The 25,071-nt window shown below is 54.3% G+C and overlaps 1 protein-coding gene across 1 annotated transcript in view; it reads right to left on the bottom strand.

The window, feature by feature from the left end:
• Window positions 1-25,071, bottom strand: part of slc9a6a (solute carrier family 9 member A6a) — a 231,360-nt gene that overhangs the window by 121,213 nt on the left and 85,076 nt on the right. The window contains exons 7-8 of the mRNA XM_068047069.1: window positions 21,674-21,815; window positions 20,066-20,171 (exon numbers count right to left, since the gene is read on the bottom strand). Of these exons, the coding sequence (XP_067903170.1) occupies window positions 20,066-20,171; window positions 21,674-21,815 (248 nt within the window). The remainder of the gene's footprint in view (window positions 1-20,065; window positions 20,172-21,673; window positions 21,816-25,071) is intronic.

Below are 25,071 nucleotides of genomic sequence, written 5' to 3'. Positions count from 1 at the left end.
TCTCCCCATAGCCCAGTATCAATCCCCAAACTAATCCCACTGCCCCGCTCTCTCCCCGTAGCCCTGTATCAATCCCCAAACTAATCCCACTGCCCTGCTCTCTCCCCATAGCCCTGTATCAATCCCCAAACTAATCCCACTGCCCTGCTCTCTCCCCATAGCCCAGTATCAATCCCCAAACTAATCCCACTGCCCCGCCCTCTCCCCATAGCCCTGTATCAATCCCCAAACTGATCACACTGCCCTGCTCTCTCCCCATAGCCCAGTATCAATCCCCAAACTAATCCCACTGCCCCAATCTCTCCCCATAGCCCAGTATCAATCCCCAAACTAATCCCACTGCCCCGCCCTCTCCCCATAGCCCTGTATCAATTCCCAAACTGATCCCACTGCCCTGCTCTCTCCCCATAGCCCTGTATCAATCCCCAAACTAATTCCGCTGCCTCGCCCTCTCCCCATAGTCCTGTATCAATCCCCAAACTAATCCCAGTGCCTCACTCTCTCTCTACATAGCCCCGTATCAATCCCCAAACTAATTCCGCTGCCTCGCCCTCTCCCCATAGTCCTGTATCAATCCCCAAACTAATCCCACTGCCCTGCTCTCTCCCCATAGCCCTGTATCAATCCCCAAACTAATCCCACTGCCCTGCTCTCTCCCCATAGCCCTGTATCAATCCCCAAACTAATCCCACCGCCTCACTCTCTCCGCATCGCCCTGTATCAATCCCCAAACTAATCCCACTGCCCCGCTCTCTCCCCATAGCCCTGTATCAATCTCCAAACTAATCCCACTGCCCCGCTCTCTCCGCATAGCCCTGTATCAATCCCCAAACTAATCCCACTGCCCTGCTCTCTCCGCATAGCCCTGTATCAATCCCCAAACTAATCCCACTGTCCCACTCTCTCCCCATAGCCCAGTATCAATCCCCAAACTAATCCCACTGCCACACTCTCTCCGCGTAGCCTTGTATCAATCCCCAAACTAATCTCACTGCCCTGCTCTCTCCGCATAGCCCTGTATCAATCCCCAAACTAATCCCACTGCCCTGCTCTCTCCGCATAGCCCTGTATCAATCCCCAAACTAATCCCACTGCCCTGCTCTCTCCGCATAGCCCTGTATCAATCCCCAAACTAATCCCACTGCCCTGCTCTCTCCGCATAGCCCTGTATCAATCCCCAAACTAATCCCACTGCCACACTCTCTCCGCATAGCCCTGTATCAATCCCCAAACTAATCCCACTGCCCTGCTCTCTCCCCATAGCCCTGTATCAATTCCGAAACTAATCCCACTGCCCTGCTCTCTCCGCATAGCCCTGTATCAATCCCCAAACTAATCCCACTGCCCCGCTCTCTCCCCATAGCCCTGAATCAATCGCCAAACTAATCCCACTGCCCTGCTCTCTCCCCATAGCCCAGTATCAATCCCCAAACTAATCCCACTGCCCCGCCCTCTCCCCATAGTCCTGTATCAATTCCCAAACTAATCCCACTGCCTCACTCTCTCCGCATAGCCCTGTATCAATCCCCAAACTGATCCCACTGCCCTGCTCTCTCCCCATAGCCCAGTATCAATCCCCAAACTAATCCCACTGCCCCGCCCTCTCCCCATAGCCCAGTATCAATCCCCAAACTAATCCCACTGCCTCGCCCTCTCCCCATAGTCCTGTATCAATCCCCAAACTAATCCCACTGCCTCACTCTCTCTCTACATAGCCCTGTATCAATCCCCAAACTAATCCCACTGCCCCGCTCTCTCCCCATAGTCCCTTATCAATCCCTAAACTAATCCCACTGCCTCACTCTCTCTCTACATAGCCCTGTATCAATCCCCAAACTAATCCCACTGCCCCGCTCTCTCCCCATAGCCCTGTATCAATCTCCAAACTAATCCCACTGCCCCGCTCTCTCCCCATATCCTTGTATCAATCCCCAAACTAATCCCACTGCCCCACTCTCTCCCCATATCCTTGTATCAATCCCCAAACTAATCCCACTGCCCCGCTCTCGCCCCATAGCCCTGTATCAATCCCCAAAGTAATCTCACTGCCCGACTCTCTCCCCATATCCTTGTATCAATCCCCAAACTAATCCCACTGCCCTGCTCTCTCCCCATAGCCCAGTATCAATCCCCAAACTAATCCCACTGCCCCGCCCTCTCCCCATAGTCCTGTATCAATTCCCAAACTAATCCCACTGCCTCACTCTCTCCGCATAGCCCTGTATCAATCCCCAAACTAATCCCACTGCCTCACTCTCTCCCCATAGCCCTGTATCAATCCCCAAACTAATCCCACTGCCCCGCTCTCTCCCCATAGCCCTGTATCAATCCCCAAACTAATCCCACTGCCCCGCCCTCTCCCCATAGTCCTGTATCAATTCCCAAACTAATCCCACTGCCTCACTCTCTCCGCATAGCCCTGTATCAATCCCCAAACTGATCCCACTGCCCTGCTCTCTCCCCATAGCCCAGTATCAATCCCCAAACTAATCCCAATGCCCCGCCCTCTCCCCATAGCCCTGTATCAATCCCCAAACTGATCCCACTGCCCTGCTCTCTCCCCATAGCCCTGTATCAATCCCCAAACTAATCCCACTGCCCTGCTCTCTCCCCATAGCCCAATATCAATCCCCAAACTAATCCCACTGCCTCACTCTCTCTCTACATAGCCCTGTATCAATCCCCAAACTAATCCCACTGCCCCGCTCTCTCCCCATAGTCCTGTATCAATCCCTAAACTAATCCCACTGCCTCAGTCTCTCTCTACATAGCCCTGTATCAATCCCCAAACTAATCCCACTGCCCCGCTCTCTCCCCATAGTCCTGTATCAATCCCAAACTAATCCCACTGCCCCGCTCTCTCCCAGTAGCCCTGTATCAATCCCAAACTAATCCCACTGCCCCGCTCTCTCCCCATAGCCCTGTATCAATCCCCAAACTAATCCCACTGCCACACTCTCTCCGCATAGCCCTGTATCAATCCCCAAACTAATCCCACTGCCCTGCTCTCTCCCCATAGCCCTGCATCAATCCCCAAACTAATCCCACTGCCCTGCTCTCTCCCCATAGCCCTGTATCAATCCCCAAACTAATCCCACTGCCCCACTCTCTCCCCATAGCCTTGTATCGATCCCCAAACTGATCCCACTGCCCCACTCTCTCCCCATAGCCCTGTATCAATCCCCAAACTAATCCCACTGCCCTGCTCTCTCCGCATAGCCCTGTATCAATCCCCAAACTAATCCCACTGCCCTGCTCTCTCCCCATAGCCCTGTATCAATCCCCAAACTAATCCCACTGCCCTGCTCTCTCCCCATAGCCCTGTATCAATCCCCAAACTAATCCCACTGCCCCGCTCTCTCCCCATAGCCCTGTATCAATCCCCAAACTAATCCCACTGCCCCGCCCTCTCCCCATAGTCCTGTATCAATTCCCAAACTAATCCCACTGCCTCACTCTCTCCGCATAGCCCTGTATCAATCCCCAAACTAATCCCACTGCCCTGCTCTCTCCGGATAGCCCTGAATCAATCCCCAAACTAATCCCACTGCCCTGCTCTCTCCGCATAGCCCTGTATCAATCCCCAAACTAATCCCACTGCCCTGCTCTCTCCCCATAGCCCTGTATCAATCCCCAAACTAATCCCACTGCCCTGCTCTCTCCGCATCGCCCTGTATCAATCCCCAAACTAATCCCACTGCCCTGCTCTCTCCCCATAGCCCTGTATCAATCCCCAAACTAATCCTACTGCCCTGCTCTCTCCCCATAGCCCAGTATCAATCCCCAAACTAATCCCACTGCCCCGCTCTCTCCCCGTAGCCCTGTATCAATCCCCAAACTAATCCCACTGCCCTGCTCTCTCCCCATAGCCCTGTATCAATCCCCAAACTAATCCCACTGCCCTGCTCTCTCCCCATAGCCCAGTATCAATCCCCAAACTAATCCCACTGCCCCGCCCTCTCCCCATAGCCCTGTATCAATCCCCAAACTGATCACACTGCCCTGCTCTCTCCCCATAGCCCAGTATCAATCCCCAAACTAATCCCACTGCCCCAATCTCTCCCCATAGCCCAGTATCAATCCCCAAACTAATCCCACTGCCCCGCCCTCTCCCCATAGCCCTGTATCAATTCCCAAACTGATCCCACTGCCCTGCTCTCTCCCCATAGCCCTGTATCAATCCCCAAACTAATTCCGCTGCCTCGCCCTCTCCCCATAGTCCTGTATCAATCCCCAAACTAATCCCAGTGCCTCACTCTCTCTCTACATAGCCCCGTATCAATCCCCAAACTAATTCCGCTGCCTCGCCCTCTCCCCATAGTCCTGTATCAATCCCCAAACTAATCCCACTGCCCTGCTCTCTCCCCATAGCCCTGTATCAATCCCCAAACTAATCCCACTGCCCTGCTCTCTCCCCATAGCCCTGTATCAATCCCCAAACTAATCCCACTGCCTCACTCTCTCCGCATCGCCCTGTATCAATCCCCAAACTAATCCCACTGCCCCGCTCTCTCCCCATAGCCCTGTATCAATCTCCAAACTAATCCCACTGCCCCGCTCTCTCCGCATAGCCCTGTATCAATCCCCAAACTAATCCCACTGCCCTGCTCTCTCCGCATAGCCCTGTATCAATCCCCAAACTAATCCCACTGTCCCACTCTCTCCCCATAGCCCAGTATCAATCCCCAAACTAATCCCACTGCCACACTCTCTCCGCGTAGCCTTGTATCAATCCCCAAACTAATCCCACTGCCCTGCTCTCTCCGCATAGCCCTGTATCAATCCCCAAACTAATCCCACTGCCACACTCTCTCCGCATAGCCCTGTATCAATCCCCAAACTAATCCCACTGCCCTGCTCTCTCCCCATAGCCCTGTATCAATTCCGAAACTAATCCCACTGCCCTGCTCTCTCCGCATAGCCCTGTATCAATCCCCAAACTAATCCCACTGCCCCGCTCTCTCCCCATAGCCCTGAATCAATCCCCAAACTAATCCCACTGCCCTGCTCTCTCCGCATAGCCCTGTATCAATCCCCAAACTAATCCCACTGCCCTGCTCTCTCCCCATAGCCCTGTATCAATCCCCAAACTAATCCCACTGCCTCACTCTCTCCGCATCGCCCTGTATCAATCCCCAAACTAATCCCACTGCCCTGCTCTCTCCCCATAGCCCTGTATCAATCACCAAACTAATCCCACTGCCCTGCTCTCTCCCCATAGCCCAGTATCAATCCCCAAACTAATCCCACTGCCCCGCTCTCTCCCCGTAGCCCTGTATCAATCCCCAAACTAATCCCACTGCCCTGCTCTCTCCCCATAGCCCAGTATCAATCCCCAAACTGATCCCACTGCCCTGCTCTCTCCCCATAGCCCTGTATCAATCCCCAAACTAATTCCGCTGCCTCGCCCTCTCCCCATAGTCCTGTATCAATCCCCAAACTAATCCCAGTGCCTCACTCTCTCTCTACATAGCCCCGTATCAATCCCCAAACTAATTCCGCTGCCTCGCCCTCTCCCCATAGTCCTGTATCAATCCCCAAACTAATCCCACTGCCCTGCTCTCTCCCCATAGCCCTGTATCAATCCCCAAACTAATCCCACTGCCCTGCTCTCTCCCCATAGCCCTGTATCAATCCCCAAACTAATCCCACTGCCTCACTCTCTCCGCATCGCCCTGTATCAATCCCCAAACTAATCCCACTGCCCCGCTCTCTCCCCATAGCCCTGTATCAATCTCCAAACTAATCCCACTGCCCCGCTCTCTCCGCATAGCCCTGTATCAATCCCCAAACTAATCCCACTGCCCTGCTCTCTCCGCATAGCCCTGTATCAATCCCCAAACTAATCCCACTGTCCCACTCTCTCCCCATAGCCCAGTATCAATCCCCAAACTAATCCCACTGCCACACTCTCTCCGCGTAGCCTTGTATCAATCCCCAAACTAATCCCACTGCCCTGCTCTCTCCGCATAGCCCTGTATCAATCCCCAAACTAATCCCACTGCCACACTCTCTCCGCATAGCCCTGTATCAATCCCCAAACTAATCCCACTGCCCTGCTCTCTCCCCATAGCCCTGTATCAATTCCGAAACTAATCCCACTGCCCTGCTCTCTCCGCATAGCCCTGTATCAATCCCCAAACTAATCCCACTGCCCCGCTCTCTCCCCATAGCCCTGAATCAATCCCCAAACTAATCCCACTGCCCTGCTCTCTCCGCATAGCCCTGTATCAATCCCCAAACTAATCCCACTGCCCTGCTCTCTCCCCATAGCCCTGTATCAATCCCCAAACTAATCCCACTGCCTCACTCTCTCCGCATCGCCCTGTATCAATCCCCAAACTAATCCCACTGCCCTGCTCTCTCCCCATAGCCCTGTATCAATCACCAAACTAATCCCACTGCCCTGCTCTCTCCCCATAGCCCAGTATCAATCCCCAAACTAATCCCACTGCCCCGCTCTCTCCCCGTAGCCCTGTATCAATCCCCAAACTAATCCCACTGCCCTGCTCTCTCCCCATAGCCCAGTATCAATCCCCAAACTAATCCCACTGCCCTGCTCTCTCCCCATAGCCCAGTTTCAATCCCCAAGCTAATCCCACTGCCCCGCCCTCTCCCCATAGTCCTGTATCAATTGCCAAACTAATCCCACTGCCTCACTCTCTCCGCATAGCCCTGTATCAATCCCCAAACTGATCCCACTGCCCTGCTCTCTCCCCATAGCCCAGTATCAATCCCCAAACTAATCCCACTGCCCCGCCCTCTCCCCATAGCCCTGTATCAATCCCCAAACTGATCACACTGCCCTGCTCTCTCCCCATAGCCCAGTATCAATCCCCAAACTAATCCCACTGCCCTGCTCTCTCCCCATAGCCCAGTATCAATCCCCAAACTAATCCCACTGCCCTGCTCTGTCCACATACGCAGTATCAATCCCCAAACTAATTCCGCTGCCTCGCCCTCTCCCCATAGTCCTGTATCAATCCCCAAACTAATCCCACTGCCTCACTCTCTCTCTACATAGCCCTGTATCAATCCCCAAACTAATCCCACTGCCCTGCTCTCTCCGCATAGCCCTGTATCAATCCCCAAACTAATCCCACTGCCCTGCTCTCTCCGCATAGCCCTGTATCAATCCCCAAACTAATCCCACTGCCCTGCTCTCTCCCCATAGCCCTGCATCAATCCCCAAACTAATCCCACTGCCCTGCTCTCTCCCCATAGCCCTGCATCAATCCCCAAACTAATCCCACTGCCCTGCTCTCTCCCCATAGCCCTGTATCGATCCCCAAACTAATCCCACTGCCCCACTCTCTCCCCATAGCCTTGTATCGATCCCCAAACTGATCCCACTGCCCCACTCTCTCCCCATAGCCCTGTATCAATCCCCAAACTAATCCCACTGCCCTGCTCTCTCCGCATAGCCCTGTATCAATCCCCAAACTAATCCCACTGCCCTGCTCTCTCCCCATAGCCCTGTATCAATCCCGAAACTAATCCCACTGCCCTGCTCTCTCCCCATAGCCCTGTATCAATCCCCAAACTAATCCCACTGCCCCGCTCTCTCCCCATAGCCCTGTATCAATCCCCAAACTAATCCCACTGCCCTGCTCTCTCCCCATAGCCCTGTATCAATCCCCAAACTAATCCCACTGCCCTGCTCTCTCCCCATAGCCCTGTATCAATCCCCAAACTAATCCCACTGCCCCGCTCTCTCCCCATAGCCCTGTATCAATCTCCAAACTAATCCCACTGCCCCGCTCTCTCCGCATAGCCCTGTATCAATCCCCAAACTAATCCCACTGCCCTGCTCTCTCCGCATAGCCCTGTATCAATCCCCAAACTAATCCCACTGTCCCACTCTCTCCCCATAGCCCTGTATCAATCCCCAAACTAATCCCACTGCCACACTCTCTCCGCATAGCCCTGTATCAATCCCCAAACTAATCCCACTGCCCTGCTCTCTCCGCATAGCCCTGTATCAATCCCCAAACTAATCCCACTGCCCTGCTCTCTCCGCATAGCCCTGTATCAATCCCCAAACTAATCCCACTGCCACACTCTCTCCGCATAGCCCTGTATCAATCCCCAAACTAATCCCACTGCCCTGCTCTCTCCGCATAGCCCTGTATCAATCCCCAAACTAATCCCACTGCCACACTCTCTCCGCATAGCCCTGTATCAATCCCCAAACTAATCCCACTGCCCCGCTCTCTCCCCATAGTCCTCTATCAATTCCCAAACTAATCCCACTGCCCCCGCTCTCTCCCCATAGTCCTGTATCAATTCCCAAACTAATCCCACTGCCCCGCCCTCTCCCCATAGTCCTGTATCAATTCCCAAACTAATCCCACTGCCTCATTCTCTCCGCATAGCCCTGTATCAATCCCCAAACTAATCCCACTGCCCCGCCCTCTCCCCATAGTCCTGAATCAATTCCCAAACTAATCCCACTGCCTCACTCTCTCCGCATAGCCCTGTATCAATCCCCAAAATAATCCCACTGCCCTGCTCTCTCCGCATAGCCCTGAATCAATCCCCAAACTAATCCCACTGCCCTGCTCTCTCCGCATAGCCCTGTATCAATCCCCAAACTAATCCCACTGCCCTGCTCTCTCCCCATAGCCCTGTATCAATCCCCAAACTAATCCCACTGCCCTGCTCTCTCCGCATCGCCCTGTATCAATCCCCAAACTAATCCCACTGCCCCGCCCTCTCCCCATAGTCCTGTATCAATTCCCAAACTAATCCCACTGCCTCACTCTCTCCGCATAGCCCTGTATCAATCCCCAAACTGATCCCACTGCCCTGCTCTCTCCCCATAGCCCAGTATCAATCCCCAAACTAATCCCACTGCCACACTCTCTCCGCGTAGCCTTGTATCAATCCCCAAACAAATCCCACTGCCCTGCTCTCTCCGCATAGCCCTGTATCAATCCCCAAACTAATCCCACTGCCCTGCTCTCTCCGCATAGCCCTGTATCAATCCCCAAACTAATCCCACTGCCCTGCTCTCTCCGCATAGCCCTGTATCAATCCCCAAACTAATCCCACTGCCCTGCTCTCTCCGCATAGCCCTGTATCAATCCCCAAACTAATCCCACTGCCACACTCTCTCCGCATAGCCCTGTATCAATCCCCAAACTAATCCCACTGCCCTGCTCTCTCCCCATAGCCCTGTATCAATTCCGAAACTAATCCCACTGCCCTGCTCTCTCCGCATAGCCCTGTATCAATCCCCAAACTAATCCCACTGCCCCGCTCTCTCCCCATAGCCCTGAATCAATCCCCAAACTAATCCCACTGCCCTGCTCTCTCCGCATAGCCCTGTATCAATCCCCAAACTAATCCCACTGCCCTGCTCTCTCCCCATAGCCCTGTATCAATCCCCAAACTAATCCCACTGCCTCACTCTCTCCGCATCGCCCTGTATCAATCCCCAAACTAATCCCACTGCCCTGCTCTCTCCCCATAGCCCTGTATCAATCACCAAACTAATCCCACTGCCCTGCTCTCTCCCCATAGCCCAGTATCAATCCCCAAACTAATCCCACTGCCCCGCTCTCTCCCCGTAGCCCTGTATCAATCCCCAAACTAATCCCACTGCCCTGCTCTCTCCCCATAGCCCAGTATCAATCCCCAAACTAATCCCACTGCCCTGCTCTCTCCCCATAGCCCAGTTTCAATCCCCAAGCTAATCCCACTGCCCCGCCCTCTCCCCATAGTCCTGTATCAATTGCCAAACTAATCCCACTGCCTCACTCTCTCCGCATAGCCCTGTATCAATCCCCAAACTGATCCCACTGCCCTGCTCTCTCCCCATAGCCCAGTATCAATCCCCAAACTAATCCCACTGCCCCGCCCTCTCCCCATAGCCCTGTATCAATCCCCAAACTGATCACACTGCCCTGCTCTCTCCCCATAGCCCAGTATCAATCCCCAAACTAATCCCACTGCCCTGCTCTCTCCCCATAGCCCAGTATCAATCCCCAAACTAATCCCACTGCCCTGCTCTGTCCACATACGCAGTATCAATCCCCAAACTAATTCCGCTGCCTCGCCCTCTCCCCATAGTCCTGTATCAATCCCCAAACTAATCCCACTGCCTCACTCTCTCTCTACATAGCCCTGTATCAATCCCCAAACTAATCCCACTGCCCTGCTCTCTCCGCATAGCCCTGTATCAATCCCCAAACTAATCCCACTGCCCTGCTCTCTCCCCATAGCCCTGTATCAATCACCAAACTAATCCCACTGCCCTGCTCTCTCCCCATAGCCCAGTATCAATCCCCAAACTAATCCCACTGCCCCGCTCTCTCCCCGTAGCCCTGTATCAATCCCCAAACTAATCCCACTGCCCTGCTCTCTCCCCATAGCCCAGTATCAATCCCCAAACTAATCCCACTGCCCTGCTCTCTCCCCATAGCCCAGTTTCAATCCCCAAGCTAATCCCACTGCCCCGCCCTCTCCCCATAGTCCTGTATCAATTGCCAAACTAATCCCACTGCCTCACTCTCTCCGCATAGCCCTGTATCAATCCCCAAACTGATCCCACTGCCCTGCTCTCTCCCCATAGCCCAGTATCAATCCCCAAACTAATCCCACTGCCCCGCCCTCTCCCCATAGCCCTGTATCAATCCCCAAACTGATCACACTGCCCTGCTCTCTCCCCATAGCCCAGTATCAATCCCCAAACTAATCCCACTGCCCTGCTCTCTCCCCATAGCCCAGTATCAATCCCCAAACTAATCCCACTGCCCTGCTCTGTCCACATACGCAGTATCAATCCCCAAACTAATTCCGCTGCCTCGCCCTCTCCCCATAGTCCTGTATCAATCCCCAAACTAATCCCACTGCCTCACTCTCTCTCTACATAGCCCTGTATCAATCCCCAAACTAATCCCACTGCCCTGCTCTCTCCGCATAGCCCTGTATCAATCCCCAAACTAATCCCACTGCCCTGCTCTCTCCGCATAGCCCTGTATCAATCCCCAAACTAATCCCACTGCCCTGCTCTCTCCCCATAGCCCTGCATCAATCCCCAAACTAATCCCACTGCCCTGCTCTCTCCCCATAGCCCTGCATCAATCCCCAAACTAATCCCACTGCCCTGCTCTCTCCCCATAGCCCTGTATCGATCCCCAAACTAATCCCACTGCCCCACTCTCTCCCCATAGCCTTGTATCGATCCCCAAACTGATCCCACTGCCCCACTCTCTCCCCATAGCCCTGTATCAATCCCCAAACTAATCCCACTGCCCTGCTCTCTCCGCATAGCCCTGTATCAATCCCCAAACTAATCCCACTGCCCTGCTCTCTCCCCATAGCCCTGTATCAATCCCGAAACTAATCCCACTGCCCTGCTCTCTCCCAATAGCCCTGTATCAATCCCCAAACTAATCCCACTGCCCCGCTCTCTCCCCATAGCCCTGTATCAATCCCCAAACTAATCCCACTGCCCTGCTCTCTCCCCATAGCCCTGTATCAATCCCCAAACTAATCCCACTACCCTGCTCTCTCCCCATAGCCCTGTATCAATCCCCAAACTAATCCCACTGCCCCGCTCTCTCCCCATAGCCCTGTATCAATCTCCAAACTAATCCCACTGCCCCGCTCTCTCCGCATAGCCCTGTATCAATCCCCAAACTAATCCCACTGCCCTGCTCTCTCCGCATAGCCCTGTATCAATCCCCAAACTAATCCCACTGTCCCACTCTCTCCCCATAGCCCTGTATCAATCCCCAAACTAATCCCACTGCCACACTCTCTCCGCATAGCCCTGTATCAATCCCCAAACTAATCCCACTGCCCTGCTCTCTCCGCATAGCCCTGTATCAATCCCCAAACTAATCCCACTGCCCTGCTCTCTCCGCATAGCCCTGTATCAATCCCCAAACTAATCCCACTGCCACACTCTCTCCGCATAGCCCTGTATCAATCCCCAAACTAATCCCACTGCCCTGCTCTCTCCGCATAGCCCTGTATCAATCGCCAAACTAATCCCACTGCCACACTCTCTCCGCATAGCCCTGTATCAATCCCCAAACTAATCCCACTGCCCCGCTCTCTCCCCATAGTCCTGTATCAATTCCCAAACTAATCCCACTGCCCCCGCTCTCTCCCCATAGTCCTGTATCAATTCCCAAACTAATCCCACTGCCCCGCCCTCTCCCCATAGTCCTGTATCAATTCCCAAACTAATCCCACTGCCTCATTCTCTCCGCATAGCCCTGTATCAATCCCCAAACTAATCCCACTGCCCCGCCCTCTCCCCATAGTCCTGAATCAATTCCCAAACTAATCCCACTGCCTCACTCTCTCCGCATAGCCCTGTATCAATCCCCAAACTAATCCCACTGCCCTGCTCTCTCCGCATAGCCCTGAATCAATCCCCAAACTAATCCCACTGCCCTGCTCTCTCCGCATAGCCCTGTATCAATCCCCAAACTAATCCCACTGCCCTGCTCTCTCCCCATAGCCCTGTATCAATCCCCAAACTAATCCCACTGCCCTGCTCTCTCCGCATCGCCCTGTATCAATCCCCAAACTAATCCCACTGCCCCGCCCTCTCCCCATAGTCCTGTATCAATTCCCAAACTAATCCCACTGCCTCACTCTCTCCGCATAGCCCTGTATCAATCCCCAAACTGATCCCACTGCCCTGCTCTCTCCCCATAGCCCAGTATCAATCCCCAAACTAATCCCACTGCCCCGCCCTCTCCCCATAGCCCTGTATCAATCCCCAAACTGATCACACTGCCCTGCTCTCTCCCCATAGCCCAGTCTCAATCCCCAAACTAATCCCACTGCCCTGCTCTCTCCCCATAGCCCAGTATCAATCCCCAAACTAATCCCACTGCCTCGCCCTCTCCCCATAGTCCTGTATCAATCCCCAAACTAATCCCACTGCCTCACTCTCTCTCTACATAGCCCTGTATCAATCCCCAAACTAATCCCACTGCCCCGCTCTCTCCCCATCGTCCTGTATCAATCCCTAAACTAATCCCACTGCCTCACTCTCTCTCTACATAGCCCTGTATCAATCCCCAAACTAATCCCACTGCCCCGCTCTCTCCCCATAGCCCTGTATCAATCTCCAAACTAATCCCACTGCCCCGCTCTCTCCCCATATCCTTGTATCAATCCCCAAACTAATCCCACTGCCCCACTCTCTCCCCATATCCTTGTATCAATCCCCAAACTAATCCCACTGCCCCGCTCTCTCCCCATAGCCCTGTATCAATCCCCAAAGTAATCTCACTGCCCCACTCTCTCCCCATATCCTTGTATCAATCCCCAAACTAATCCCACTGCCCTGCTCTCTCCCCATAGCCCAGTATCAATCCCCAAACTAATCCCACTGCCCCGCCCTCTCCCCATAGTCCTGTATCAATCCCCAAACTAATCCCACTGCCCCGCTCTCTCCCCATAGCCCTGTATCAATCCCCAAACTAATCCCACTGCCTCACTCTCTCCCCATAGCCCAGTATCAATCCCCAAACTAATCCCACTGCCCCGCCCTCTCCCCATAGTCCTGTATCAATCCCCAAACTAATCCCACTGCCCCGCTCTCTCCCCATAGCCCTGTATCAATCCCCAAACTAATCCCACTGCCTCACTCTCTCCCCATAGCCCTGTATCAATTCCCAAACTAATCCCACTGCCTCACTCTCTCCGCATAGCCCTGTATCAATCCCCAAACTAATCCCACTGCCTCACTCTCTCCCCATAGCCCTGTATCAATCCTCAAACTAATCCCACTGCCTCACTCTCTCCGCATAGCCCTGTATCAATCCCCAAACTGATCCCACTGCCCTGCTCTCTCCCCATAGCCCAGTATCAATCCCCAAACTAATCCCACTGCCCCGCCCTCTCCCCATAGCCCTGTATCAATCCCCAAACTAATCCCACTGCCCCGCCCTCTCCCCATAGTCCTGTATCAATTCCCAAACTAATCCCACTGCCTCACTCTCTCCGCATAGCCCTGTATCAATCCCCAAACTAATCCCACTGCCCTGCTCTCTCCGCATAGCCCTGTATCAATCCCCAAACTAATCCCACTGCCCTGCTCTCTCCCCATAGCCCTGTATCAATCCCCAAACTAATACCACTGCCCTGCTCTCTCCGCATCGCCCTGTATCAATCCCCAAACTAATCCCACTGCCCTGCTCTCTCCCCATAGCCCTGTATCAATCCCCAAACTAATCCCACTGCCCTGCTCTCTCCCCATAGCCCAGTATCAATCCCCAAACTAATCCCACTGCCCCGCTCTCTCCCCGTAGCCCTGTATCAATCCCCAAACTAATCCCACTGCCCTGCTCTCTCCCCATAGCCCAGTATCAATCCCCAAACTAATCCCACTGCCCTGCTCTCTCCCCATTGCCCAGTATCAATCCCCAAACTAATCCCACTGCCCCGCCCTCTCCCCATAGTCCTGTATCAATTCCCAAACTAATCCCACTGCCTCACTCTCTCCGCATAGCCCAGTATCAATCCCCAAACTAATCCCACTGCCCCGCTCTCTCCCCGTAGCCCTGTATCAATCCCCAAACTAATCCCACTGCCCCGCCCTCTCCCCATAGTCCTGTATCAATCCCCAAACTGATCCCACTGCCCTGCTCTCAACCCATAGCCCAGTATCAATCCCCAAACTAATCCCACTGCCCCGCCCTCTCCCCATAGCCCTGTATCAATCCCCAAACTGATCACACTGCCCTGCTCTCTCTCCATAGCCCAGTCTCAATCCCCAAACTAATCCCACTGCCCTGCTCTCTCCCCATAGCCCAGTATCAATCCCCAAACTAATCCCACTGCCTCGCCCTCTCCCCATAGTCCTGTATCAATCCCCAAACTAATCCCACTGCCTCACTCTCTCTCTACATAGCCCTGTATCAATCCCCAAACTAATCCCACTGCCCCGCTCTCTCCCCATAGTCCTGTATCAATCCCCAAACTAATCCCACTGCCTCACTCTCTCTCTACATAGCCCTGTATCAATCCCCAAACTAATCCCACTGCCCCGCTCTCTCCCCATAGCCCTGTATCAATCTCCAAACTAATCCCACTGCCCCGCTCTCTCCCCATATCCTTGTATCAATCCCCAAACTAATCCCACTGCCCCACTCTCTCCCCATATCCTTGTATCAATCCCCAAACTAATCCCACTGCCCCGCTCTCTCCCCATAGCCCTGTATCAATCCCCAAAGTAATCTCACTGCCCCACTCTCTCCCCATATCCTTGTATCAATCCCCAAACTAATCCCACTGCCCTGCTCTCTCCCCATAGCCCAGTATCAATCCCCAAACTAATCCCACTGCCCCGCCCTCTCCCCATAGTCCTGTATCAATTCCCAAACTAATCCCACTGCCTCACTCTCTCCGCATAGCCCTGTATCAATCCCCAAACTAATCCCACTGCCTCACTCTCTCCCCATAGCCCTGTATCAATCCCCAAACTAATCCCACTGCCTCACTCTCTCCGCATAGCCCTGTATCAATCCCCAAACTGATCCCACTGCCCTGCTCTCTCCCCATAGCCCAGTATCAATCCCCAAACTAATCCCACTGCCCCGCCCTCTCCCCATAGCCCTGTATCAATCCCCAAACTGATCCCACTGCCCTGCTCTCTCCCCATAGCCCAGTATCAATCCCCAAACTAATCCCACTGCCCTGCTCTCTCCCCATAGCCCAGTATCAATCCCCAAACTAATCCCACTGCCTCACTCTCTCTCTACATAGCCCTGTATCAATCCCTAAACTAATCCCACTGCCTCACTCTCTCTCTACATAGCCCTGTATCAATCCCCAAACTAATTCCGCTGCCCCGCCCTCTCCCCATAGTCCTGTATCAATCCCCAAACTAATCCCACTGCCTCACTCTCTCTCTACATAGCCCTGTATCAATCCCCAAACTAATCCCACTGCCCCGCTCTCTCCCCATAGTCCTGTATCAATCCCAAACTAATCCCACTGCCCCGCTCTCTCCCCATAGCCCTGTATCAATCCCAAACTAATCACACTGCCCCGCTCTCTCCCCATAGCCCTGTATCAATCCCCAAACTAATCCCACTGCCCCTCTCTCTTCCCATAGTCCTGCATCAATCCCAAACTAATCCCACTGCCTCACTCTCTCTCCCCATAGCCCTGTATCAATCCCCAAACTAATCCCACTGCCCCCGCTCTCTCCCCATCGCCCTGTATCAATCCCCAAACTAATCCCACTGCCCCGCTCTCTCCCCATAGCCCTGTATCAATCCCCAAACTAATCCCACTGTCCCGCTCTCTCCCCATAGCCCTGTATCAATCCCCAAACTAATCCCACTGCCCCACTCTCTCCCCATAGCCTTGTATCAATCCCCAAACTAATCCCACTGCCCCACTCTCTCCCCATAGCCTTGTATCAATCCCCAAACTAATCCCACTGCCCCGCTCTCTCCCCATAGCCTTGTATCAATCCCCAAACTAATCCCACTGCCCCACTCTCTCCCCATAGCCTTGTATCAATCCCCAAACTAATCCCACTGCCCCGCACTCTCCCCATAGCCCTGTATCAATCCCCAAACTAATCCCACTGCCCCAATCTCTCCCCATAGCCATGTGTCAATCCCCAAACTAATCCCACTGCCCCACTCTCTTCCCATAGCCCTGTATCAATCCCAAAACTAATCCCACTGCCCCGCTCTCTCCCCATAGCCCTGTATCAATCCCCAAACTAATCCCACTGCCCCGCTCTCTCCCCATAGCCCTGTATCAATCCCCAAACTAATCCCACTGCCCCGCTCTCTCCCCATAGCCCTGTATCAATCCCCAAACTAATCCCACTGCCCCACTCTCTCCCCATAGCCTTGTATCAATCCCCAAACTAATCCCACTGCCCCACTCTCTCCCCATAGCCTTGTATCAATCCCCAAACTAATCCCACTGCCCCGCTCTCTCCCCATAGCCCTGTATCAATCTCCAAACTAATCCCACTGCCCCGCTCTCTCCCCATAGCCCTGTATCAATCCCCAAACTAATCCCACTGCCCTGCTCTCTCCGCATAGCCCTGTATCAATCCCCAAAGTAATCTCACTGCCCCACTCTCTCCCCATAGCCTTGTATCAATCCCCAAACTAATCCCACTGCCCCGCTCTCTCCCCATAGCCCTGTATCAATCCCCAAACTAATCCCACTGCCCCGCTCTCTCCCCATAGCCCTGTATCAATCCCCAAACTAATCCCACTGCCCCGCTCTCTCCCCATAGCCCTGTATCAATCCCCAAAGTAATCTCACTGCCCCACTCTCTCCCCATAGCCTTGTATCAATCCCCAAACTAATCCCACTGCCCCGCTCTCTCCCCATAGCCCTGTATCAATCCCCAAACTAATCCCACTGCCCCGCTCTCTCCCCATAGCCTTGTATCAATCCCCAAACTAATCCCACTGCCCCACTCTCTCCCCATAGCCTTGTATCAATCCCCAAACTAATCCCACTGCCCCGCTCTCTCCCCATAGCCCTGTATCAATCCCCAAACTAATCCCACTGCCCCGCTCTCTCCCCATAGCCCTGTATCAATCCCCAAACTAATCCCACTGCCCCGCTCTCTCCCCATAGCCCTGTATCAATCCCCAAACTAATCCCACTGCCCCGCTCTCTCCCCATAGCCTTGTATCAATCCCCAAACTAATCCCACTGCCCCGCTCTCTCCCCATAGCCCTGTGTCAATCCCCAAACTAATCCCACTGCCCCGCTCTCTCCCCATAGCCCTGTATCAATCCCCAAACTAATCCCACTGCCCCGCTCTCTCCCCATAGCCTTGTATCAATCCCCAAACTAATCCCACTGCCCCGCTCTCTCCCCATAGTCCTGTATCAATTCCCAAACTAATCCCACTGCCCCGCTCTCTCCCCATAGCCTTGTATCAATCCCCAAACTAATCCCACTGCCCCGCTCTCTCCCCATAGCCCTGTGTCAATCCCCAAACTAATCCCACTGCCCCGCTCTCTCCCCATAGCCCTGTATCAATCCCCAAACTAATCCCACTGCCCCGTTCTCTCCCCATAGCCCTGTATCAATCCCCAAACTAATCCCACTGCCCTGCTCTCTCCCCATAGCCCTGTATCAATCCCCAAACTAATCCCACTGCCCCGCTCTCTCCCCATCGCCCTTGTATTTTTCATTGCTTCAAATATTAGGCATAAAGTGATACAATGATTCCCACCTCAGCCACTACCTGTCGCGAGACATTCCAAGCTCCATTAACTCACATATAAATAGTTTCTATTAACCTTTCTCCTCCCTCAGTGATAACTTTGAATTAATGACTCCTCATGGGTTGCCCAACCACAGGAAATAGAATTCTCTATGCACTATCTAAACTCTTCAGCATTTATAAACCTCTATTAAATCTCATCTTTGCCTTCTCTGCACCAGTGGAAACAGTCCCAGTCTCAGGTCTCTCCTCATAACTCTAGTTTCCCCATCCCTGACATCTTCCTGGTGAACCAATACAGTCCAATCACTGTGGCTGTTGTTTTAATATCTTGTCCAGAGGATTTCACAACGTTCTGCACCATTCGCGACTCCTGAGATACTGAAGCAGTCCGTGTCCAGATGCAGCAAGACCTGGACAATATCCAGGCTTGGGCTGATAAGTGGCAAGTAACATTTACGCCACACAAGTGCCAGGCAATGATCATCTCCAACAAGAGAGAATCTAACCATCTCCCCTTGACATTCAATGACATTACCATCGCTGAATCCCCCACTATCAACATCCTAGGGGCTACCATTGACCAGAAACTGAACTGGAGTAGCCATATAAATACTGTGGCTACAAGAGCAGGTCAGAGGCTAGGAATCCTGCAGTGAGTAACTCACCTCCTAACTCCCCAAAGCCTGTCCACCATCTACAAGGCACAAGTCAGGAGTGTGATGGAATACTCTCCACTTGCCTGGACGGGTGCAGCTCCAAGAACACACAAGAAGCTCGACACCATCCAGGACAAAGCAGCCCGCTTGATTGGCACCCCATCCACAAACATTCACTCCCTTCACCACCGACGCACAGTGGCAGCAGTGTGTACCATCTACAAGATGCACTGCAGCAACGCACCAAGGCTCCTTAGACAGCACCTTCCAAACCTGTGACCTCTACCAACTAGAAGGACAAGGGCAGCAATTGCATGGGAACACCACCACCTGCAAGTTCCCCTCCAAATCACACACCATCCTGACTTGGAACTATATCGCTGTTCCTTCACTGTCGCTGGGTCAAAATCCTGGAACTTCCTTCCTAACACTACTGTGGGTGTACCTACCCCACATGGACTGCAGCAGTTCAAGAAGGCAGCTCACCACCACCTTCTCAGGGGCAATTAGGGATGGGCAATAAATGCTGACCTGGCCAGTGACACCCACATCCCATAAATGAATAAAAAAAAGGTATCCAGAATTCCAACTGTGGTCTTGTCAATGTTTATGGTAGATTCCTCACTGCTTCTTTGCTTTTGAACTTTTAACCCGAACTGACATTACAATTTCTATTGCAGTTGCACTTCTGGTAAATGATGTATTTGAACCAATGTCCTTAGTCAAACACACCTTTCTGTTGCTGTTTACCAAAACCTTTGGGTAGCAGGATCACAGAGCCTTGGACTTAACGCCTGGGAATCTCCTCCGGGAATCTCCCACCCCAACTCTGTAACTTTGCCTGACGTTTGGTGCAAACCGACGCCAATGAGGAAACAGGGTTTCAGTCGGAGGATTAACAGGAAAAGTCCCGAGAAAATTCACTCCCAATCACTGGGATTCAGAGTCAGATGATTATTAACGGCTTAAACTCTCTCCCAGTGTTCAGAAATATCTCTATAGCTTCCCTGGATTCCATTACTATTTCCTACATATTTGAGTCTACTAACAAAACTTTTAAAATCTAAATGAACTCTAAAACTTCATGTCCATCCGTCCCCACGCAAGAACAGACCCACACACAGTTAAAACAAGCAGGATATCTGTACCTGACAGTGCACTTTGAGAGAGTGAGTTACTGTAAGGATAGTTGTAAGAGTGACTTCCTTGCACTCACCTGTAAAGCCACACGCCTCAGCCAGGAGAAAAGTGCTCCAGGACATCAGGAAGAAAAGAGCTGTCTCCAGTAACGGGAAATCTCTTAGCTTTGTGAATTTTGTAACGTGCACAGATTAAGGTAAAACAGACAGAGACAGTTGGTGACAAACACTGAGAGATCCGCTGACAGTGCAGCACTCCCTCAGTACTGACCCTCCGACAGTGCAGCACTCCCTCAGTACTGACCCTCCGACAGTGCAGCACTCCCTCAGTACTGACCCTCCGACAGTGCAGCACTCCCTCAGCACTGACCCTCTGACAGTGCAGCACTCCCTCAGTACTGACTCTCTGACAGTGCAGCACTCCCTCAGTACTGACCCTCTGACAGTGCAGCACTCCCTCAGTACTGACCCTCTGACAGTGCAGCACCCCCTCAGTACTGACCCTCCGACAGTGCAGCACTCCCTCAGTACTGACCCTCCGACAGTGCAGCACTCCCTCAGTACTGACCCTCTGACAGTGCAGCACTCCCTCAGTACTGACCCTCTGACAGTGCAGCACTCCCTCAGTACTGACCCTCTGACAGTGCAGCACTCCCTCAGTGCTGACCCTCTGACAGTGCAGCACTCCCTCAGTACTGACCCTCTAACAGTGCAGCACTCCCTCAGTGCTGACCCTCTGACAGTGCAGCACTCCCTCAGTACTGACCCTCTGACAGTGCAGCACTCCCTCAGTGCTGACCCTCTGACAGTGCAGCACTCCCTCAGTACTGACCCTCTGACAGTGCAGCACTCCCTCAGTGCTGACCCTCTGACAGTGCAGCACTCCCTCAGTGCTGACCCTCTGACAGTGCAGCACTCCCTCAGTACTGACCCTCTGACAGTGCAGCACTCCCTCAGTACTGACCCTCTGACAGTGCAGCACTCCCTCAGTACTGACCCTCTAACAGTGCAGCACTCCCTCAGTGCTGACCCTCTGACAGTGCAGCACTCCCTCAGTACTGACCCTCCGACAGTGCAGCACTCCCTCAGTGCTGACCCTCTGACAGTGCAGCACTCCCTCAGTACTGACCCTCTGACAGTGCAGCACTCCCTCAGTACTGACCCTCCGACAGTGCAGCACTCCCTCAGTACTGACCCTCTAACAGTGCAGCACTCCCTCAGTGCTGACCCTCTGACAGTGCAGCACTCCCTCAGTACTGACCCTCCGACAGTGCAGCACTCCCTCAGTACTGTACTAGAGTGTTCGCCTTGATTTCCTACATTACAGCAGTGACTACACTTCAAAAGTTTTTCATTGGCTGTAAAACACTTTGGAACATCCTGTTGCTGTGAAAGGCGCTATAAAAATGCAAGTCTGTCTTTTATCTGCACAATTCCTTGAATGAAGCTGCAACCAGCTGCCTCCTGATGTTGGTGATTAATACTCATCAACTGTTTGGCTTTTGCCTCTCGGGAGGCCCAGGAAAACACGAGTGGGAATTTGCCAGTGAGCAGACACTGGGCTGAGGTCCATCTTTACCTGAGTAGAACCCGAATGTGGAATAGACTGAGTGTTCACACAGAGGGAAAGGGAGCTTTTCACCACACTGTTGATCAGAATGCAGAATGCTGAGGGTAAAGGATATGAGAGCAGTCAGCACCCCTGTGGCTGATCCCAGTGCAAATGATCCACTGAATATTCCGAGAAATATGCCAAACGACTTGAACATTGCGGCTACGTCAAAATTGTGGGCGTTGACTCCCTCAGGCTGATAGGCCACGATTGACCTAAGAAACAGGAAATCCAGAGAGAGACTGGACACTAAAATCCAACACAAGACAAGGTCCCAAAACAGTGCATAATTCCACAATAAAAAATCCGTAAAATTCCATCCCCGCCCAGTGTCATAGCCCCCTCCAACACTGCAGCGCTCCCTCAGTACTGACCCTCTCACAGTGCAGCACTCCCTCAGTACTGACCCTCTGACAGTGCAGCACTTCCTCAGTACTGACCCTCCAACAGTGCAGCACTCCCTCAGTACTGACCCTCCGACAGTGCAGCACCCCCTCAGTACTGACCCTCTGACAGTGCAGCACTCCCTCAGTACTGACCCTCTGACAGTGCAGCACTCCCTCAGTACTGACCCTCTGACAGTGCAGCACTCCCTCAGTACTGACCCTCCGACAGTGCAGCACACCCTCAGTATTGATCCTCTGATAGTGCAGCACTCTCTCAGTACTGACTCTCCAACACTGCAGCACTCCCTCAGTACTGATCCTCCGACAGTGCAGCACTCCCTCAGTAATGACCCTCCGACAGTGCAGCACTCCCTCAGTACTGACCCTCCGACAGTGCAGCACTCCCTCAGTACTGACCCTCTGACAGTGCAGCACTCCCTCAGTACTGACCCTCTGACAGTGCAGCACTCCCTCAGTACTGATCCTCCGACAGTGCAGCACTCCCTCAGTACTGACTCTCCGAGACTGCAGCACTCCCTCAGTATTGACCCTCTGACAGTGCAGCACTCCCTCGGTATTGACCCTCCGACAGTGCAGCACTCCCTCAGTACTGACCCTCCGACAGTGCAGCACTCCCTCAGTACTGACCCTCTGACAGTGCAGCACTCCCTCAGTACTGACCCTCTGACAGTGCAGCACTCCCTCAGTACTGACCCTCTGACAGTGCAGCGCTCCCTCACTACTGACCCTCTGACACTGGAGCACTCCCTCAGTACTGAACCCTCTGACAGTGCAGTACTCCCTCAGTACTGACCCTCTGACACTGCAGCACTCCCTCACTACTGACTGACACTGCAGCACTCCCTCAGTACTGAGCCTCTGACAGTGGAACGGCCCTGCTGGTCAGTGGTCACAGGAGGAAGGGCTGGTCTGAGGTTATTGGGGTATCCCACAAGAGATGCAGGGATATTACTACTCCTTTTTTTTTGATGGGTGATGCTACTGTAAATGATCAGCATCACCACAGAAATAACAGGAAAAGGGGTTTGAGAATAGCTGTGAGGCATCTTGCACTGGTGTCTCGGAGTGTGTGCTGGGACTGGGGGATTGGGGTGTGTGCTGGGACTGGGGGATTGGGGTATGTGCTGGGACTGGGGGATTGGGGTGTGTGCTGGGACTGGGGGAGTTGGGTGTGTGCTGGGATGGGGGGAGTTGGGTGTGTGCTGGGATGGGGGGGTGGGGTGTGTGCTGTGATGGGGGGTTGGGGTGTGTGATGGGACAAGGGTGGGTTGGGATGTCTGCTGGGACGGGGGGGTTGGGGTGTGTGCTGGGACGGGGGGATGGGATGTGTGCTGGGACTGGGGGATTTGGGTGTGTGCTGGGACTGGGGGGGTGGGATGTGTGCTGGGATGGGGGGAGTTGGGTGTGTGCTGGGACGGGGGGGTGGGGTGTGTGCTGGGATGGGGGGAGTTGGGTGTGTGCTGGGATGGGGGGGGTGGGGTGTGTGCTGGAACGAGGGTGGGTTGGGATGTCTGCTGGGACGGGGGGGGTTGGGGTGTGTGCTGGGACGGGGAGATTGGGGTGTGTGCTGGGACGGGGGGGATGGGGTGTGTGCTGGGACGGGGGAGTTGGGGTGTGTGCAGGGACGGGGGGATTGGGGTGTGTGCTGGGACGGGGGTATTGGGGTGTGTGCTGGGACGGGGGTGATTGGGGTGTGTGCTGGGACGAGGGTGGGTTGGGATGTCTGCTGGGACAGGGGGGTTGGGGTGTGTGCTGGGACAGGGGCATTGGGGTGTGTGCTGGGACGGGGGGATTGGGGTGTGTGCTGGGACGAGGGGGATTGGGGTATGTGCTGGGATGAGGGTGTGTGTGCTGGGATGGGGGGGTGTGGTGTGTGCTGGGACGGGGGGGATGTGGTGTGTGCTGGGACGGTGGGGATGGGGTGTGTGCTGGGACGGGGGGGATTGGGGTGTGTGCTGGGACGGGGGAGTTGGGGTGTGTGCTGGGACGAGGGGGATTGGGGTATGTGCTGGGATGAGGGTGTGTGTGCTGGGATGGGGGGGTGGGGTGTGTGCTGGGATGGGGGGGTGGGGTGTGTGCTGGGACAGGGGGGATGGGGTGTGTGCTGGGACGGGGGGGATGGGGTGTGTGCTGGGACGGGGGGGGATTGGGGTGTGTGCTGGGACGGGGGAGTTGGGGTGTGTGCTGGGACGGGGGGGATTGGGGTGTGTGCTGGGACGAGGTTGTGTGTGCTGGGATGGGGGGGTGGGGTGTGTGCAGGGACGAGGGTGGGTTGGGATGTCTGCTGGGAAGGGGGAGTTGGGGTGTGTGCTGGGACGGGGGGATGGGGTGTGTGCTGGGACAGGGGGGATTGGGGTGCGTGCTGGGACGAGGGTGGGTTGGGATGTCTGCTGGGAAGGGTGGGTTGGGGTGTGTGCTGGGACGGGGGGGGATTGGGGTGTGTGCTGGGACAAGGGGGATTGGGGTGTGTGCTGGGATGAGGGTGTGTGTGGGGTGTGTGCTGGGATGGGGGGTTGGGTGTGTGCTGGGACGGGGGATTGGGTGTGTGCTGGGACGGGGGTGTGGGGTATGTGCTGGGACGGGGGATTGGGTGTGTGCTTGGACGGGGGGTGGGGTGTGTGCTCGAATGGGGGCGTTGGGTGTGTGCTGGGACGGGGATGGGGTGTGTGCTGGGATGGGGGGGTTGGGTGTGTGCTGGGACGGCGGTGTGGGGTGTGTGCTGGGATGGGGGGGTGGGGTGTGTGCTGGGACAGGGGTGTGGGGTGTGTGCTGGGACGGGGGTGTGGGGTGTGTTTTGGGATGGGGGGAGTGGGGTGTGTGCTGGACCGTGGGTGTGGGGTGTGTGCTGGGACGGGGGTTTGAGTGTGTGCTGGGACGGGGGGGTGAGGTGTGTGCTGGGACGGGGGTGTGTGCTGGGTCGGGGGTGTGGGGTGTGTGCTGGGACGGGGGTGTGGGGTGTGTGCTGGGGATCGGGGGGTGTGGAGTGCAAGCTGGGACGGGGGTTTGGGTGTGTGCTGGGATGGAGGGGGGTTGGGTGTGTGCTGGGACGGAGGGGGGTTGGGTG

This window comes from Heterodontus francisci, chromosome 15 (genome assembly GCF_036365525.1).
Source record: "Heterodontus francisci isolate sHetFra1 chromosome 15, sHetFra1.hap1, whole genome shotgun sequence".
Classification (NCBI taxonomy): Eukaryota; Metazoa; Chordata; class Chondrichthyes; order Heterodontiformes; family Heterodontidae; genus Heterodontus; species Heterodontus francisci.
Note: the sequence above shows the minus strand (reverse complement) of the source record. Positions and strands in the feature narration are given on the sequence as shown.